Here is a 17,896-nt window from a genome sequence, read left to right on the forward strand (position 1 = left end):
ATTGCATTAAAAATACCTGGGAATAAATTTAACCAAGGAAGTAAGAGAACTGTATATTGAAAACCACAAGACAATAATGACAGAAATGGAAGAAGACACAAATAACTGGAAAGATATTCCATGCTCATGGATTAGAAGAATTAATACTGTTAAAATGTTCATACTACCCAAAACTATCTAAGGATTCAATGAAATCCCTATCACAATTTCAATGGTATTTTTCACAGAAATAGAACAATCTTTAAATTTGTATGGAACCACAGAAGATCCTGAACAGCCAAATCAGTCTTAAGAAAGGAGAACAAAGCAGGAGGCATCACATTCCTTGATTTCAAACTATATTACAAAGCTGTAATAATTAAAACAATATGGTTTTGGCATAAAAACAGACACAGATCCTTGGAGCAAAATAGAGAGTCCAGAAATAAACCCACATATATATGGCCAATTAATTTATGATATAGGAGCCAAGAATATACAATGAGGAAAGGACATTCTCTTCAATAAACAGCGCTGAGAAAACCAGACAGTGACACATAAAAGAACAAAACTGGACCACTACCTTACACCATATACAAAAATTAACTCAAAATGGATTAAAGACTTGAACATAAGACCTAAAACCATAAAACTCCTAGAAGAAAATATAGGCAGTAAGCCCCTTGACCTAGATTTTGGCAATGATTTTTAATCTGACACCAAAAGCCAAAGCAACAAGAGTAAAAATAAACAAGTGGGATTTCATCAAACCAAAAAGCTTCTGCACAGTGACGGAAACCATCCACAAAATGAAAAGGCAACTCACTGAATGGGAGAAAATAACTGCAAATTATTTATCTGATTAGAAGCTAATATCCAAAATATATAAGGAATTCAGACAACTCAATAGCAAAAACAAACAAACAAAACCCACAAGTAATCCAATTAAAAGTGGGCAGAAAATCTGAAAAGACATTTTTTCAAAGAAGACATACAGACAGACAACAGTTCCATGAAAAGATGCTCAGTATCAATAATCATCAGGGAAATGCAAATCAAATCCACCGTGAAATATCAACCTCACACCATTCAGAATGGGTAGTATAAAAAGGCAAGAAATAACAAGTATTGGTGAGAATGTGGAGAAAGGAAAGTTTTGTGTACTGTTGGTGGAATGTAAATTGGGACAACTACTCAGTATGGAGGTGCCTCAAAAAGTTGAAAATAAAACTACCTTATGATTTAGAAATTCCACTTCTGGGTATTTATCTGAACAAAACAAAAACACTAATTTGAAAAAATATCTGCTCCCCCATGTTCAGTGCAGCATTATTTACAGTCACCAACTACAGAAGCAACCTAAGTGTCCATCAATGGATGAATGAAAAAAGAAATTTTGATATGCATGTGTGCATATATACATATATGGAATATTATTCAGCCATAAAAAATAATGAAATCTTACCATTTGTGACAACATGGATGGACCTTAAGAGCATTATGCTAAGTGAAGTAAGTCAGACACAGAAAGACAAATACCATATGATCCCTCTTATATTTGGAATTAAAAAACAAAACAAAGTGAAACAAAAAGGAAAGTAAACCAAGCTCAAATTAGTGATTGCCAGAGGCAGGGAGTAGGGAGGTAAGGGAGAACAGATGAACTGGGGTTTTTTTAAGTTTAAACATAATTAAATAAAACAAAAACAAGTGTTAGAGACTGGCGTATGCCTAAACTCCCAACAATCAGGACAAACAAATTAAAGAGATAAAAGGATAAATGCATGAATCTCTTCACCCTGGGCTCCAAATGGGGAGGTTGGGAATTTAGGTGAGCAGGGGAGGCTGTGGGTGTCCTTAATTATCATCAGAGAAGGGCTACCACACATGGTTACATCTGTGACATGATACACATCATACTTCTATGACATTATAGTCAGTTCTCATTATTCACATTAGTTATGTTCTATAAAGCTGCCGCAAACACCAAATTAGCAAATACTGAACCATTGCTCCTAGGGGAAATACAGGGTTAGGTTCCTATGACCTTCTGGTCACAACATTTTCATCAACCAGTCAACACATAACCTTGTAAAGACCTAATAACTGCAAATTCTAAGCATTTTGTACTTGTTAACTCATATAAACCTCATAATAACTCCAGGGGGCAAGTACTATGGTAATCATCGTTTTAATAAAGATGATAGATAATCTGCCCAAGATCATGCAGCAAGGATATCATTCAGGCAGTCTGGTTCCAAATTTTAGTTTTATGATCAGTATACTATATAGCAGATATTCCACAGGTATTTCAAATCCAGCATTACCAAAACTGCTTCAATCTGCCAAACCCTCATTAAAATAAAAATATCTTGCTATACTTCTTATATATTTCCTCCTTGTTAATAACTCAAACATTCACATAATACCCAAATGAAGAAGTCTGAGAGCCACCCAAATGACCTAACCTCACTAATTCCCCATGTGAGATCTGTCCTCAGATTGCATCAATTAACCTTCTTAATGATTCCCATGTCTGCCCATTCGTCTCCATCCCCACTGCCCAAATTGACATCTTCCTCCGTAAGTTTTAACTGGACTCCCTGCTTCTTATCTCTTGCAACTGTGATTCATCCTCCCAATGTCCAAAATGATGTTTATAAAATGCAAATCTGATTATTATACATGTTGCTTAAAACTCTTCAAAGGATCTCAATAAGATAAAATCAAAATGTCAGTGTAACAGATGACATCCCTCTGATATGGTCCCTGACTACTATGACCCTTTTCTCCTGTCCCTACCCAGAATGATAAGATCTATCCATACCAAGTTACCTGCCATTTCTTAATTTGCCATCTGTTTCTTTCCTCCCTGCCACCGCACATCCTATACAGTCTTTTCTACCTTGAGCGTCCTCCTTCCTTTGCCCCTTTCAATTCCCAGTCACCTGGAAAATTCTTATTTACCCGTCAAAATCCAGCTCTAATATCCCTTCTTCTGGAAACACTGCTTGGTACCTTCCCTAAAAAGAGTTGATTACTTCATTCTTCATCAGTGTATAGAACGTTGTCCCAGCACTTATCCCATAATGCGGTCATGTTTTACATCTCCACCTCCCTTGTTTTATCACTGACTCCTAGAGGACAGAAAGTGGGCCTTATTCATCATTGCATTCCAAGTGCCTGACATGTCAGAGATGCCCAGTGAATGCTTGTTGAATGAACGAACAAATGAATAAACCACAATACATAGTGACATTTGGCATATAGAAAATAAAGAAGAGGAAAAATTTACAGCATCTATTCTACAAACCTGGAACAGTAGTAGAAAAATGAACAGAAATGAGAAAATTGAAAGGCATTGAAAGGGACCAGGAAATCAGCTTGAGGTGACTAAAGAAAATGATGGGGTTGGGTTTGAACAGGTTGGATTGTATATGTACCAGTAGGTGGTTAGAAAAACAAGATCAGAAAATTGATGAGAGCTCAAGGTTAAAATTGTAGGTTTGAGAATTAAACTAAGAAGATGATTTTTTTTTACCAAGAGTTTCCCAGTTATATAAGAGTAGAATGAACAATTTTTATCGACCCTCCTCTAAAAAGAAAATGTTCAAGAACTTTCTAAACCTGGTTTAAAACAATAATCATGAAAGTCATATTTAACAGAATCATAAATTGTTTATCGTAATCCCTTTTTTTTCAGGTGGTCCTTCTGTTTTTATCTCTACTATCCTAATTCTTAAAAAAGGGAAATATAAAAAGAAAATACATGGAAGGGTCATCCAGAAAGCACTTCTTAGAATAGTACCCAAACCAGAGGCAGAAACATCTGAGAGTGATCAGGGTCGGGCCACTGCTTCTTCCTTAGAATTCTCCCTCACAGCTATTCCCACTCCTACTCTGACAATCACCTCTGAACACTTTCCTGCTGACCTCAGGGAACAGTAGGATACAGAAAAACTGCCCATTTCATGTCCCTGATCTCCATTCTCTCTGCAAAGCCCGAAGAACTCATCAGCTATTATATTAATGTTGTACAAATGTTGCTTATATCTAAATGGCACCAAAATGACATGTAAAAAGGCAGAAAACAAAAAGCATATCATCAACTGGTTATATAAGCCAGCTAATGATGTGAGGTGAGGTATAAAAGATTGATTATCGCAATTACACCATGCCAAATATCTTGTCTGGTTTTTTTCTTTCTGACAAAAAGACTTTTCTGACCTTTATACCTACACCAGGCAGACAGGGATGTCAGGCAAACGTGGGTTTGTGATCTTACACAAACTACTCAACTTCTAAGAAATTATTTCCTCACCTGAGGGGGAAAAAATAGGAATAAGAATAGCATTCTAACGGACTTGTCACGAGGATGAGGTAAGGTGACACCCGCACAGCGATCACCACACCACCTGGACCCCAGAGATACTCAGTGAACGCCTGCCCTGCGTTTCCTCCTCGTGCTTTCATCTGGTCTGGGGGTCCTCTTAGACCACCTTGCTCCACTCAGCACCCTCCCTCTGTCTGAAGGCCCACACAAGACACTCTCACCTCCTAGGTTTCTGTTACACTCACCTCCCATGTGTCAAAAACTAACTTTAGAGACTGACTTTGAGGGAGGTGACAATTGCTCCAATCAAAATTAAACTATAGATATACTTTTTAAAGATTTATTTATTTATTTGACAGAGACACAGCGAGAGAGTGAACACAAGCAGGGCGAGTGGGAGAGGGAGAAGCAGGCTTCCCACTGAGCAGGGAGCCCGATGCGGGGCTCGATCCCAGGACTCTGGGATCATGACCTGAGCCGAAGGCAGACGCTTAACGACTGAGCCACCCAGGTGCCCAAAATTAAACTATATTTTGAGTATAATGATGAATCATCTTCTCATGTGTACTTTTAGATGGTTCCTTGGATCGAGCATGACATTTTCACTTTTACATTGTTTTGTTTTTAAAAAATAAATTTTGAATATATTCCTATATGTATTAATGTATATTATATATACCCATAACTATACGTGACTGTAGGTACTTAGTTGCAGAAACGCTTGATAATTACTGATGCTGTGCCAGGCACCGCGCAGAAGGAGCTCGTTGAATTCTCAAGGTATAAGCCTACGAGAGAAGTACAACGAGTACTCCTGTTTTACAGATGCAGAAACTGAGACTTAAGGACGTTAGGTAACTTCACTAAGGTCACACAGCTAATAAGTAAATATCAGCGCACTCAAAATTGCTAAATAACTGACTGCTTTTGTTTTAACTGGAAACATAGAAGCTGTGGTTTCACTGCTTTTAACTTTGAATGGAGCGCGCTGCTGAGCTCCGAGTAGAAGACAAACAGGAGGACAGGTGTTACTTTAAGAGACTGCTAGGGGTTGTAACCCGAAGCCTCCTCCAGCGCCCGCCGAAAGGTCTGGGAGGCTGCACCCAGCCGGTGTTGGTCTGTAAACTCCCGCGGGTCTGGCGCGTCTCTTTCTTCCAAAGTTGGAGCTCTCCTTGGTGGGAGGGGGTGGGGAGGAGGGTAGGCCAGTGACGTCACTCGGGAGCGGGGATAAATCTCCCCGGCCGCAATCCGGGCCAGGGCACTTTCTGGGGAGTGGAGTGGCTGTCCGGTTCGGGGACACTTGCCGTGGGCAGGGCCGCCCCTCACTGCGCCCCAGTCCCTGGGAGCCAAGGCGCTCCGGCTCGAGGCCGCGCCAAGAGCACCATGCCCCAGAACGTGGTCCTCCCGGGCCCTGCGCCCTGGGGCTTCAGACTGTCGGGGGGCATAGACTTCAACCAGCCTTTGGTCATCACCAGGGTAGGTGTTTTCCGTTCTTTGGCTGCAGGTGAGGGGCTGGCGTGCGGCGGGTCTCCCCGGATTGGAGAGTGGCCAGTGAGCCCCGGATGCGCTGGGTGGGTCCTCCGCGTCGGGCTCACAGTTGGAGGGGCGGCAGCAACTTGGCAAACTGAAGCTGGGAGGATGCGGAGCAACTTAGAGAGTTTATGAAGTCAGCTCCAGTGGTCTCTGTCTGCATCCTCTCTGTCCCCAGCAACTTTCTAGGAGAGTTGAACTGACAGCGTGATTCCCCTGGGCTCAGAGGGGGCTAGGCTGCGAGGGCTGGGGGGCCTTCTGCCTTCCACCCGCCCCCCCGTTTCCTTTCAGGAACAAAAGAAATGAGGTCCCAGGAAGAAGGGAGGAATGACTGACATTGGTGGTTGTTCCTCGGAGCTAGACGCGCACCTGAGCGCTTTTCTCCTATGGATGAAAATTTCAGCACAGTGCTGATCCCAGGGCACAACCTGGGTCGGCCAAGTTGGAAACGCTCATATCAGCCCAGACGGGGAAAATATTACTAATGTGTTTTCCTAGGTTTCCAGGCATTTTGAAAAAAATATTTTCCAAAGCTGGGAATTTGGCTTAGGAATCATCACCTATAACTCAAACTACAAAGAAAACGCGTCATAGTTTAGTTTACCTGATGGAAAGTCACCAGTCAGCCTAATAACTCTGAAAAACAGTACTTTACTATAAGAGCCAAGTTTTCCTTACTTAATATTCCCTAGAGTATTGTCTAATTAGAAAAAAAGAAAAGAAGAAAAAGGAAATTTTGGGATTTCTGTCCTGTCAGTAAATTTCTAGTTGGTCTAGTTGATTTTTTTTCTAACACAAGTGTTTGTCTTAATAGAAAATTATTGTTATTTCAGTTATCAATAAAAGGCATATTAAACATAATCTAAAAGCATAAACTTTCAGAATATTATACTTTCCTTACGTTTTCTTTTTTTCCTCACTGCTTATATTGTATTTTATAAATGTATGCTTTATAATTTGATTTACTCATATAGATTTTTGAACAAGGCAATACATTTTAAATTCTGTTCTACTTACATATCTATGAGATTTGGGAACCAATGTCTTTTTAAAATATCTCAAAACATGTACTGTACATGCACATACCATGGAACACGTCATGCTTTGTTTTACATTTTTCAAAAACATATAAACACATCTGACATGTGTTTTTGTATGAGACATGAAAACCTAACATACTCCCAAAATGTTCCTAAGTAAATTAAGGAGAAAATGGTTCAGTGATCTGGGCCAAGCAATGAATGCCTTTTATGGATTACCAACCCAGTTTCCATTATCTCTACTAAGAAATATTTTTAAAAGTTTCTGAAGTATAGTTTTCTTTTGTTTAGACTAAAGGAAAATAAGCTTTTGAATCCTAACAAAGGATAAATCATATTTATAGTAAATCCTAAAAAAATAATTTGGTCACCAAAACCTTTTAAGTGATTTATAAAAGAAATACCTTGCTATTACTATGTAACATGTCAATATGATTAATCTTATGTTTGAAATGTTGAGTTGTTGACATTATAAACAATGTTTATTTTAAAGCAGTACTTACATATTGCAGTTGGACTACAGGAATTATTGGCAAATGTATTTGATATGACAATTATTATTTGGGAAGCCAGTTCTTATTTGAATTTCTAATTCGTTACTAATTTATATCCCTCATTTTGACATAGTTCAATAATAATGCATGAAGATAAGTGATGTATGCCTTTTCTCTTCAATTAATTTAACTCAAGAATAGCAGGTAAAATTCAACTATTTTGTATTCCAAGTGTCCTCCAAACCACGCACATAACAGGTTCATGCTGAATATATGAAAGCCTATTCCCTTGAACTTTTTGTCTTAGTGAACACCTAACTGAGAATGTTTCCACTGAAATTATAAGAACAGTAAAAAATCACTTGTAAAAAGACTAAAAGATCTTTTACAAAACTAATTATCAGTGTTGTAATTAAATAGTAAAATTCTATTACTTTTATAATTGTTGTATTATACTGAAAGGTAGTGAGTAAGATTGTATGTATATTATTGTACTCCTTTGCTTGCCATGAATGTCTCTTAGCCCTTTATATGCACTAACTCACTTAAGCCTCACAATAATTCTAAAAGAGTAGCAGTAGTAATATCTCTTTTTGCAGATGAGAGAATGAGGCTTCAAGAATTTCACTAACTTGCTGATGGTCACAAAAGGTGGGACAGAACTTGACACTCGTTCTACCTTCCTCCAAAACCTGCATTCTGAAGTCTACATGTGTAAAACAAAAAAAACAAAAACAAAACAAAACAAAAAAAACCTGTTTATTGTACAGATCTTTCCAAATAGGTGTTTTGTGCCAACCACTTCATCATCATCTGGTCCTATTGATTCTCTATCTTTAGGATCTCCCACTTCCTTTTTTTCTTACCACTGTCCCTATTCAAGCTTCTATAGCTTCACACCTAGCTCCTTGTCTCCCCTCTCCAATTCACTCTGCATATTTCTTACCAGCCGTCTTTGGGAAATGCTAGGTGGCTTCTATCCTCCCCATTCTTAAAAATCCTTCAATGCCAACACCAGTTTAGAGAGAATAAAATGTGCGGTCTCTGAGCACATTCACAGCCTTCACCCTCTTCCCAATTCATGTTTCCAACTTCATTTCCTCCCTTTCTCTTCCTTTTCTCTCCCTTTCTTCCTCTCACTTTGTAGATAAGCGGTTGTGTCACCACCCCAGACAACTTACGATTTCTCTACCTGTCTACACCCGCTATCATTTTTCTCCAGATTTCTCCTCCCCACCCAACCCACTGTCCTCTGCTAGGAAACTCAATCAAATACCACTCCCCTAGGCTTCTTCTCATAATAAACATTTCATCCGTTTGATTACCATAGCTTTTGCCCTACAGCCTCTCCTTACATCATGTTTTGTATCACAGATGTTATTTGAGTACATCTGTATCCCACAAATTCCATGCTCCCTTAAGGCAGGAATTTTAAATTTAGGGGCTACTCAGTGCTGAGCATCATCTGTGTTACAGAAATATAGACAATATGAATAACTGATTAAATTTTCACTTTTTATATAACTATTATTATCATAATAGGTGCAGATTATATCCTCAAAGATATTCCACAACAAAAAAAGAGAATTGCTTTATTGTTCATTGATCTGTTTTAGATAAGATCTTACGTATGCAAAGAATTGAGAAACTAATGCCTGAACTTAATATCACAAAAATTCCTGAGATACATTCCTTAAGTCAAATCAATTTTTGTCTTCTTGCAAACTATCACCTTCCCTCCCTGCCTCACACTTTGCAAATGCAAATGCTCCTAGACAGTGGACCTCTACTCCACCAGAGTTGGGGGAGGGGTTTACAAATGTAACTTTCTCCAGCAATTGAAATTACAATTCACAAAATTAGGACAAAGTGTCCCCACCGTAGAAATAATTTACGATCCAATTAATCAGCCGGGTGAATCTGTATCATAAAAGACACCAGAAGGGGCGCCTGGGTGGCTCAGTCGTTAAGCGTCTGCCTTCGGCTCAGGTCACGATCCCAGGGTCCTGGGATCGAGTCCCGTGTCGGGCTCCTTGCTCAGCGGGGAGCCTGCTTCTCCCTCTGCCGCTCCCTGCCACTCTGCCTACTTGTGATTCCTCTCTCTCTCTGTGTGTCAAATAAATAAATAAAATCTTTAAAAAAAAAAAAAAAAGACACCAGAAGTAAGGTAAACCAAACACCAGACATTCTCAAAAAAATTCAGCAATGGGGTGTGATACACACATTTTGTAGGAAAACGGTTTCTAGGCAATAGGTGTGTGATACTTTGTGCAATATAAATTTGAGTTGTGGATGTGGAAGGGTTGTTACCGCAAACACCATATATAACTGGCCTCCACATTTCACAGAATAAATCTGAGGTTCACATCTCTAAGTGAGCAGCTTTTCTTTTTCTGCCAAGAAGATTCTAAGGAGTCTCTTTCTTTTTTAAGTGTTTGGACCACCCAGAAGGTGGATCTACCATCAGAGCCAAGTTACAGATGGTTTGTTTTCACAAATGGTCCAATTTGGAATAAAGTACAAGTTTCTTTTGTGTATATGATGTAAGATTATTATATACATCTGATGCTGACATGTCCTTTCCTGCTCAATGCCTCTTCTCCCCCTCTTCCTCCTTCTTTCCTATTCAGAGCACACTCAGGGCCAAGGTCACTATAACTGAGAACACTATATGGGTACCAATATAGAAAATGTTACTGTATTCTTAAGTTTTGCAGGCTTGAACATAGAGAAGTATATGACTTTAATATAAACTATATTTGAAATTCGAGCTTTCAGAAAGAAGTGTTTACAGTTGAAAGCAATCCTTCACCAGGATTCAAGTGCAGTAGGAAGGTTGATGGGAAAACCTATTTAATTTTATTCTACCAAAGATGTCTGCATGGAAATGCTGGTTCATATGTTCATAACAGTCCTATATCCCACAAATATCTATTAAGTGCAGAACACCCTGAATGTGGAAGGCACTGTGGGGGATACAATTATAACTTAATAGGTTTCTACTCCCTGAGACACTCAAATATGAGAAGAGAAGGCACATACATGTACATAAACTACCATGACATAACCTGTCCAGGACTCCATGAGAAAAGTATGGCCAAAGAGATAGGAGGAGTCAGGGCAGAGATTACCTGCAGTAGTGGCATTGTAGGATAGTGGAAGAGCTTGAGCTACAGAGCCAGCCCTATGAGGAAATGCAGATTTTTACTGGATGTGTGACCCGAAGCAAGTTTCTTAGACTCTGAGAGCATCCGTTTTCTCATCTTAAAAGAGTGTCTTGAGAATTCTGTGAGATAATAATTCTCAGGAATACAATGCCAATAATAATAACAATACCACAAATGGTTCTCAACCCTGGCTGCGCATTAGATTCACCCAGATAACATAGGAAACTATCAATGCCCGGGTGCTACTTGCAGAGGATCTGAGGTAACCGACATGAGGTATGGCCCTAGCAATGCAGATGACAGCCAGGCACTAGAGGGCTTTAGATGCCAGGTGGAGCATTGGAGTTTATTTGTAGGCAACAGAGAACAACTGAACAATGGGCTTTCTCACTATTTCGATCCATGCCCCAGAGCATAGCCCTTCAGTGTATACTTGTCCATAACTATTTCATTTTTATTCTTAACATAAAAGTCTCACCAGGGGGGCCTGGGTGGCTCAGTCAGTCAAGCATCCGACTCTTGATTTCAGCTCAGGTCATGATCTCAGGGTCATGAGATGGAGCCCCACATCGGGCTCCTCACTCAGCAGGGAGTCTGCTTGAGATTCTGTCTCTCCCTCTCCCTTTTGCGCTCCCCCCTCAAATCAATCAATCTTTAAAAAAAAAGTCTCACCAGGGCCATATCTTGTGCTTCCCTCATGTCTCCCCCAGTAAGTAGAATATTATAGATGCTTTATCTGTGATTTAAATTATTTTTTTCCAAACAGACCCAAATAATAGGTTGATGTGAATAATAGAGATCATCCAAGGTGCTTGTTAAAACACAAATTCCCCAGGTCCTCTCCTAGAGCTTATGATTTGTGATTCCAGGCATCTGGAGTAGAATGGGAGTCTTTATGTCCAGCAAGGGCCCCCATGTGATTTTTCTAATTAGAGAAGTTGAAAACATGTCTAAATGATATGGCAGTACTATTTTCAATGTTTTCTCTAATGCTTTTGATATTTGAGACTCCAATGAGCCTAATAATAAATACTCTATTGAGAAACTCTTTGCCTCATTGTAGCTCTCTCTTCTCCTGATTTGGGGGAAAATGTTAATAATAAACTATGAGCAATAACATAAAGTGATAACATAATAAAGTAATAATATAATGTAATGCTGAGAAATATATCTTTATGTCTAAACAGATAGTTTAACTTACTAAAACCAGACCAATTTAGTGGTCATTTTCTCATTACTAGCCTAGCTGAACTTAAGAACTAGAAGAAATGAGGGGACCATATGTTCTCTTCTCTCTCCATCCTTTTTTTTTTTTTTTTCTTATCAACTCCCTCCTTAGAGATCCAAGGACATTAATCACTAGGTTGAAAGCAAAATCAGAAGTGAGTTCTGGCATCACCATCAACCACCTTTCTTTTTTTACTTAAGATTTTATTTATTTATTTGAGACAGAGAAAGAGAGCACAAGGAGGGGCAGAGGGAGAAGCAGACTCCCCGCCAAGCAGGGAGCCCGACTTGGGGCTCGATCCTAGGACCCCAGGACCACACCCGAGCCCAAGGCAGACACTTAACCGACTTAGCCACCAAGACCTCCCCAACTATCTTTCTTATTTGGCTTCTGAAACCATTGCTGACATAGCCAAACAGCTGTTCCCATCTTAGTAGGAAGCCACAGGTTACTTGGACATTTACCCTCTTCTGAAAAAACAGTCTTCATCATCCAGCTTGCCTTAAAGTTGTTGCAATGGTCAAAATTATTAGGAAGAGCTTTGCAAATATGATATTTGGAGTAAATATAAGACAGTGTTAATATTTATGTATTAATACTCTTAATGAAACTCAGTATTGAAGTTCAGTATCAAAGTTCAACACACACCAGATGTCTCAGTTTAAAATTGATATAGACAGACACACACACAACCCTACCTTCCACTTATCCCAACCAGAGCTAAAAAATGATGTTAGGTTTTTCTAAATCAAGATTGAGCATTATATAACAAATCTATTTAAGTATATTAGAAAACCTAGGTGAGGTTTTAAAAGCAAACATATTGAGCCATTCTTTCTCATTTTTTAACTCAAAGAAAAGACTTCTGGTCTCCAAAGTTCAAAAATAGATAGTACTGATTTTGACAAACTGTAGCTAGAGGAGATTAAAAGTTTAAGATTATTTCTATCCCTGCAAGTCACAGTGGGGATGGAAACTTTTATTCTAACAGTTCTGGGCTTGGGAGAATTTCCAAATGGAAAACAGCTATGAAATGCCTCCCAAAGGCTGGGATATAATAATCCCCATTGTCTTTTTTTTTTTAAGATTTTATTTATTTATTTGAGAGAGAGAGAAAAAGAGAGAGAGAGAGTATGAGAGGGGGGAGGGTCAGAGGGAGAAGCAGACTCTCCGCCGAGCAGGGAGACTGATGTGGGACTTGATCCCGGGACTCCAGGATCATGACCTGAGCCGAAGGCAGTTGCTTAACCAACTGAGCCACCCAGGTGCCCAATAATCCCCATTGTCTTCACCAAGCTTCTGTCAACTGTTCCTATTAGAAAATAATCATAATCACTACAGTGAGATGATCACAGAAATGAAGTGAGTACAATATACATTTTGGTGATTAGACTGAAGATCTCAGACATGTGAGAATTTATTACCTTCGCAATTTTATTCATTTAGATGAATCTTGGCTATCCCTTAGAGCCATAAAGTTAAATAGAATCGATAGCTAGATTAATTAAGCAAATAGAGAAAAAAATGAATGAATGACCCTCAAGTAAAATATTAGGAACTATCTAGTTTATTCCTGGAGCAGTTTGAGGTTTAAGTCAAGTCCCATGCATTCTTCTGCTCTAAACAGTAGGAACTTGCAAATGCAACAATGATAGGTTGACATTAATAGCTATAATCTTTGGGTATATAGGAAGTAGCTCTTTTTGTTTCATGAGCTCTGCTTTAAATAACGCTTTCATTCATTTTCAATTATCCATTTATTCCAAATACTGGAATACAAACTGTGACACATTAGAAATATACATAATACTATACATATCCTCAAGAACTTCCAGTCTAGTTGCAAAGACAAGTAAATAAACAAACATTAAAGTACAACTTGTCTTCAGGAAGGAAATGAACAAAATGTAATGGTGGAGAATGATGAGGGGAAGGTCTGGAGAAGTTACTTCAGATGTTTGGGGAAGTCTCTTTGAGAATGTGACATTTAAGCCTAGACCTAAAGGATGAAGAGGAGCAACCGGGTGAAGAGTGGGGGAAATATTTCAGGCAAAAATAACAGTGCATGTAAAACCCTGACAAGGGTACATGCTTGGTATATTTGAGGAACTGAAAGGAAATTGGAATATAGCACAGTGGGTGGAGGGGAGCAAGAATAGTAGAGAAGTAGGTAGGGTAAGACCAGGTAAGGACTATTAGGCAGTTGTAAATAATTGGGATTTACCCAAAAAAATTAGGAGTATGTATAGCAATCAAAAACTGAATACCCAACATAGTAATTAATAATTTCAAATTTGCTATATTTTAAACATTTAATAACCATGTTTCCCATATCCTTAAGTATTCCTTTCATCCACCTCCACACACACCCTGCCAAAAAGAAAGAAAAAAAAAGAAAAGAAAAGAAAAGAAGAGAAATCCATGTGGGTATAAAATTGGATCCATGTGGCATAAAATTGGATCTTTTTTTACCTACTTTTGACAATCTCTGTTAAAACACAGAATATGATGTGTTAGACCATTTACATTTAATGTAATTTCTTTTAATTAAAACCTAGCATCTTGTTAGTTGCTTTTTATTTGTTCAATCTGTTTTTCATTCATGGAGAAGACACTGTGTATAAATACAAACTTCTCTTGTATCTGCAGTCTCCAGGGGTTCTAGACTCTAAATGTTAACTTTAGTGATTTGTTCATCATTTTAGCTGAACTCTATGACCCAAATGCTGCCTCCATCTTCCTCTGTGCTCTGATGCAAGTGGTACAAGTTGCTTACATCTTGACTTTCCTTGGAGGCACCTGTCTTTCCTTAGATTCCAGGCTTAGTTGGTTGCCCTGCAGCTTTAGCTCTCTGAATAGCTCATGAAAAGTTATAATTTTGTATTATATGGCTTCTTCTTATTACTGCAGGAGTGATTCTCTTTCCAGTTTTCTACATCCTAGATGCCCCTTCATGTGAATTTTAAAGATCATTACTTACAGCAATGCTACAGTAGTTTCAATTCAAATATAAAAGCTCCCTAAATGTGGTGAGGTTGTACTCCCAAATAGGGAGTTACGGATAAAAAAAAAAAAAAAACCCTAAAGAATTAATTACTTTGTTTAAAACAAAGAAAACAGAGCGTTAAGGAAGATGTTTTAGAAGAGAATAAGAGATGTCATGATAGATGAAATGTGGTTAGTGAGAGACAAAATTATTTAGCATGGTGGAAACATAGAGCTAACACAATTGATCATTTAAGAATTATTTTAAGTTAGATTTAAAATTCCCTGCCCTTGGGGCGCCTGGGTGGCTCAGTCGTTAAGCGTCTGCCTTTGGCTCCGGTCATGATCCCAGGGTCCTGCATTAGGCTCCCTGCATCAGGCTCCCCGCATCGGGCTCCCTGCTCAGCAGAAGCCTGCTTCTCCCTCCTCCACTCCCCCTGCTTGTGCTCCCTCTCTCGCTGTGTCTCTCTGTGTCAAATAAATAAATAAAATCTTTAAATAATAATAATAATAAAATAAAATTCCCTGCCCAGCGAAACATTTAAAATATTACCAAGCTGAATTATAAATGTCAGGCAAAAAACTCAAGATATTGCAGAATGTTGGTTTTTTAAATGATGCCATGATTTCTTCCAGGTTACTCCAGGAAGCAAGGCGGCAGCTGCTAACCTATGTCCTGGAGATGTCATCCTGGCTATTGATGGCTTTGGTACAGAGTCCATGACTCATGCTGAGGCACAGGACAGGATTAAAGCAGCAACACACCAGCTGTGTCTCAAAATTGACAGGTGCTCTTTAATTAATGGTGTTAAAATGTGATCTGTTTTGCAGGAGAACCCGACCCAGAACTATAAATGATTTCATCCTCCCAATAAGAAAGAGTTTCACAAGACCTAGAATTTTGACAGACTTTTTTTTTTTTTAGTATAGCAGCCACTTTGGTCTGTTCTTCACTGATGTCAGTCAATCTAGTAGTTGTTAACAAACTATTTCTGAAAAGAATTCTCTGGAATGTCAGAATAAGGAAAGAGGCTAAAAGAATTCTTTTTCCTCTTAATTGACTATGAAAATAGAACCACTAAAGGTACTGTCTACAGAAACACTGCACAGCACGACGACTGGTACTGCTGTTCTAAATGTGGTAGAGAATGGAATGGAATTTAAAGATTCTCCTAAAAGAATCTCTTGACTTGCCAAAATGTGAGCATATTGAAAACTGGTTGCTAAGAGCCTGTATGCCTTTGGCTGTTTTGTACAGAATTCAGCCCAGAAGAATCTGACAAGGTGTAAGCATGCACATGCAGTGAGAATGTTAGAAATGAGACATTTCTAACCAAAAAAAAAAAAAAAAAAAGGAAATTGAACCTGATCTTTTGCCATCATAGGCCTGGTCTGAAGCTGAATTGTGAAAATAATGTTTTGTTATAGTGGTTGTTAGTGTGTGTTTATCCTGTTGCTAGTATATTCCCAACTTTCCCTGCTGTGGTTCAGAAGGCCCAATCAATCAGCCAATCTGCCATTTCAGGGGTGAAATTGACTCTTTCCCTATTTATGCATAACTAATGCTCCTGCCAAGCACACAGTCCCTTAGGAGCACATGGTCCCAAACAGATACATGAGAAGGACATGAGATTAGATAAGGCTCATTTCCTTGATGCCAACAGCAAATCCCCCTGGCACACCACTCAGTCTCCTGTGGTGGCCTGGGTAGGATGGGAGGAAAGTAGAGGAAACCTAGGGAGTTTGCCCTGTGGTCATGTCTCCAGAATCTTCCTTTCCTGTACTGTTTCCTGCAGGTACTACAGACCTACTCTCCCCAGAAACTGTACAATGTCTTTGCCTTAGTCAGTTGGGGCTCCTATAACAAAAATACATAGACTGGGTGGCTTAAACGAAAGTTTATTTCTCACAGTTCTGGAGGCCGGAAGTCTGAGATCAGGATGCAGCATGGTCAGGTTCCTGATTATTTCCTCACATGGCCTTTCTTGGTGCGTGGACACACAGACTGAGATCGCATGTCTCTTCCTCTTTAAATAAAGACATTAATCCTATCATGGCAGCTCTAACCTCATGACCTAAACTAATCCTAATTACTTCCCAAAGACCTCACCTCCAAAAACCATCATATTGGCGGGTAAGGTTGCAACATAGGAACTTGGTGGGCGGGGGGGACACAAACTTCAGTCTATAGTTGTCCTCCATGCTATTTTTATCCATTCGAGTTTCCCCAAAAGTACCCAAAAAACAAATTAGATGGGAGAATACAGAATAATGAGCACGGAGTATTGTTTTTGCTTAAATTATCAAGGTTCGACAGTATTTTCATACACGTTATAGTAGATTAAATTATGCTAAAACCAGAAGTACCATTAGAATTTAGAGTTTACAAAATTTCTTTTATTCACAGGGCAGAAGCTCGCTTATGGTCTCCACAGGTATCTGAAGATGGGAAGGCTCACCCTTTCAAAATCAACTTAGAAGCAGAACCACAGGTATGAATTTTAGAATAAATGATATTCACATTATCTTTTCTTTTAAATGATGCGGATGCTTCCAAGAGGAAGAAATGACAAATATAAAAAATCAGAATAAGCCACCTGATGGAGTAATTGTCTATCTTCACCCTGTGAGATTAATTTATATTATCCATGTCTTTTTATATCAAGAGAAAAAAGAAGTATCCCCAGGCAAGTGCCTTGTTAAAAGACAAATATGTTCTCAGGACAAAAATTTGGCTCTATCTACGTACAGTCTACTTATTTTTTCATTCTTTATGATGGACTTCTGCCAAATGACCATGACATAATCCAGGAAGTTTAACATGTTAAAACAAAGCAAAACGAAATTAGTGTCTACCATTTGAAACAGGTGTCTCTAATCTAATAATTATTGTGAACTTTAATTCTTTGAGGTCTTCATCCAGATCTTATTTTACATCCCTTTTTAATTCTCAGTTCTGGCGTTCTATAATTAAGTTTACTCTGCAAAAAGGGTTTTGCATTATGTAATCATGGTGATACTCTACCCATGCAGTAGAATTACAGAAGATAGAGGATTTTTCCCTTGAGGCAGTTCTAATGAGCTAAATTAATCTAATAATCTGATGCTTATCTGATGATGTCTACTTTCAAAAACTCCAA

The 17,896-nt window shown here is 38.7% G+C and overlaps 1 protein-coding gene and 1 long non-coding RNA gene across 3 annotated transcripts in view; one reads left to right on the forward strand and one right to left on the reverse strand.

The window, feature by feature from the left end:
* The window catches only part of LOC144381424 (uncharacterized), a 131,268-nt gene that overhangs the window by 58,984 nt on the left and 54,388 nt on the right, over positions 1-17,896 (reverse strand). The gene's annotated exons all lie outside the window — the stretch shown is intronic.
* PDLIM3 (PDZ and LIM domain 3) overlaps positions 5,532-17,896 on the forward strand; it is a 31,963-nt gene continuing 19,598 nt past the window's right edge. Inside the window, exons 1-3 of one of the 2 annotated variants that reach the window (XM_036070597.2) lie at positions 5,532-5,788; positions 15,393-15,544; positions 17,164-17,248. In XM_036070597.2, coding sequence (XP_035926490.1) covers positions 5,696-5,788; positions 15,393-15,544; positions 17,164-17,248 — 330 coding nt within the window. In that variant the 5' untranslated portion in view covers positions 5,532-5,695. The remainder of the gene's footprint in view (positions 5,789-15,392; positions 15,545-17,163; positions 17,249-17,896) is intronic. The other variant, XM_036070598.2, reaches the window with a different exon arrangement.

The sequence above is a fragment of the Halichoerus grypus genome, chromosome 3 (genome assembly GCF_964656455.1).
Source record: "Halichoerus grypus chromosome 3, mHalGry1.hap1.1, whole genome shotgun sequence".
In the NCBI taxonomy this organism is placed as follows: Eukaryota; Metazoa; Chordata; class Mammalia; order Carnivora; family Phocidae; genus Halichoerus; species Halichoerus grypus.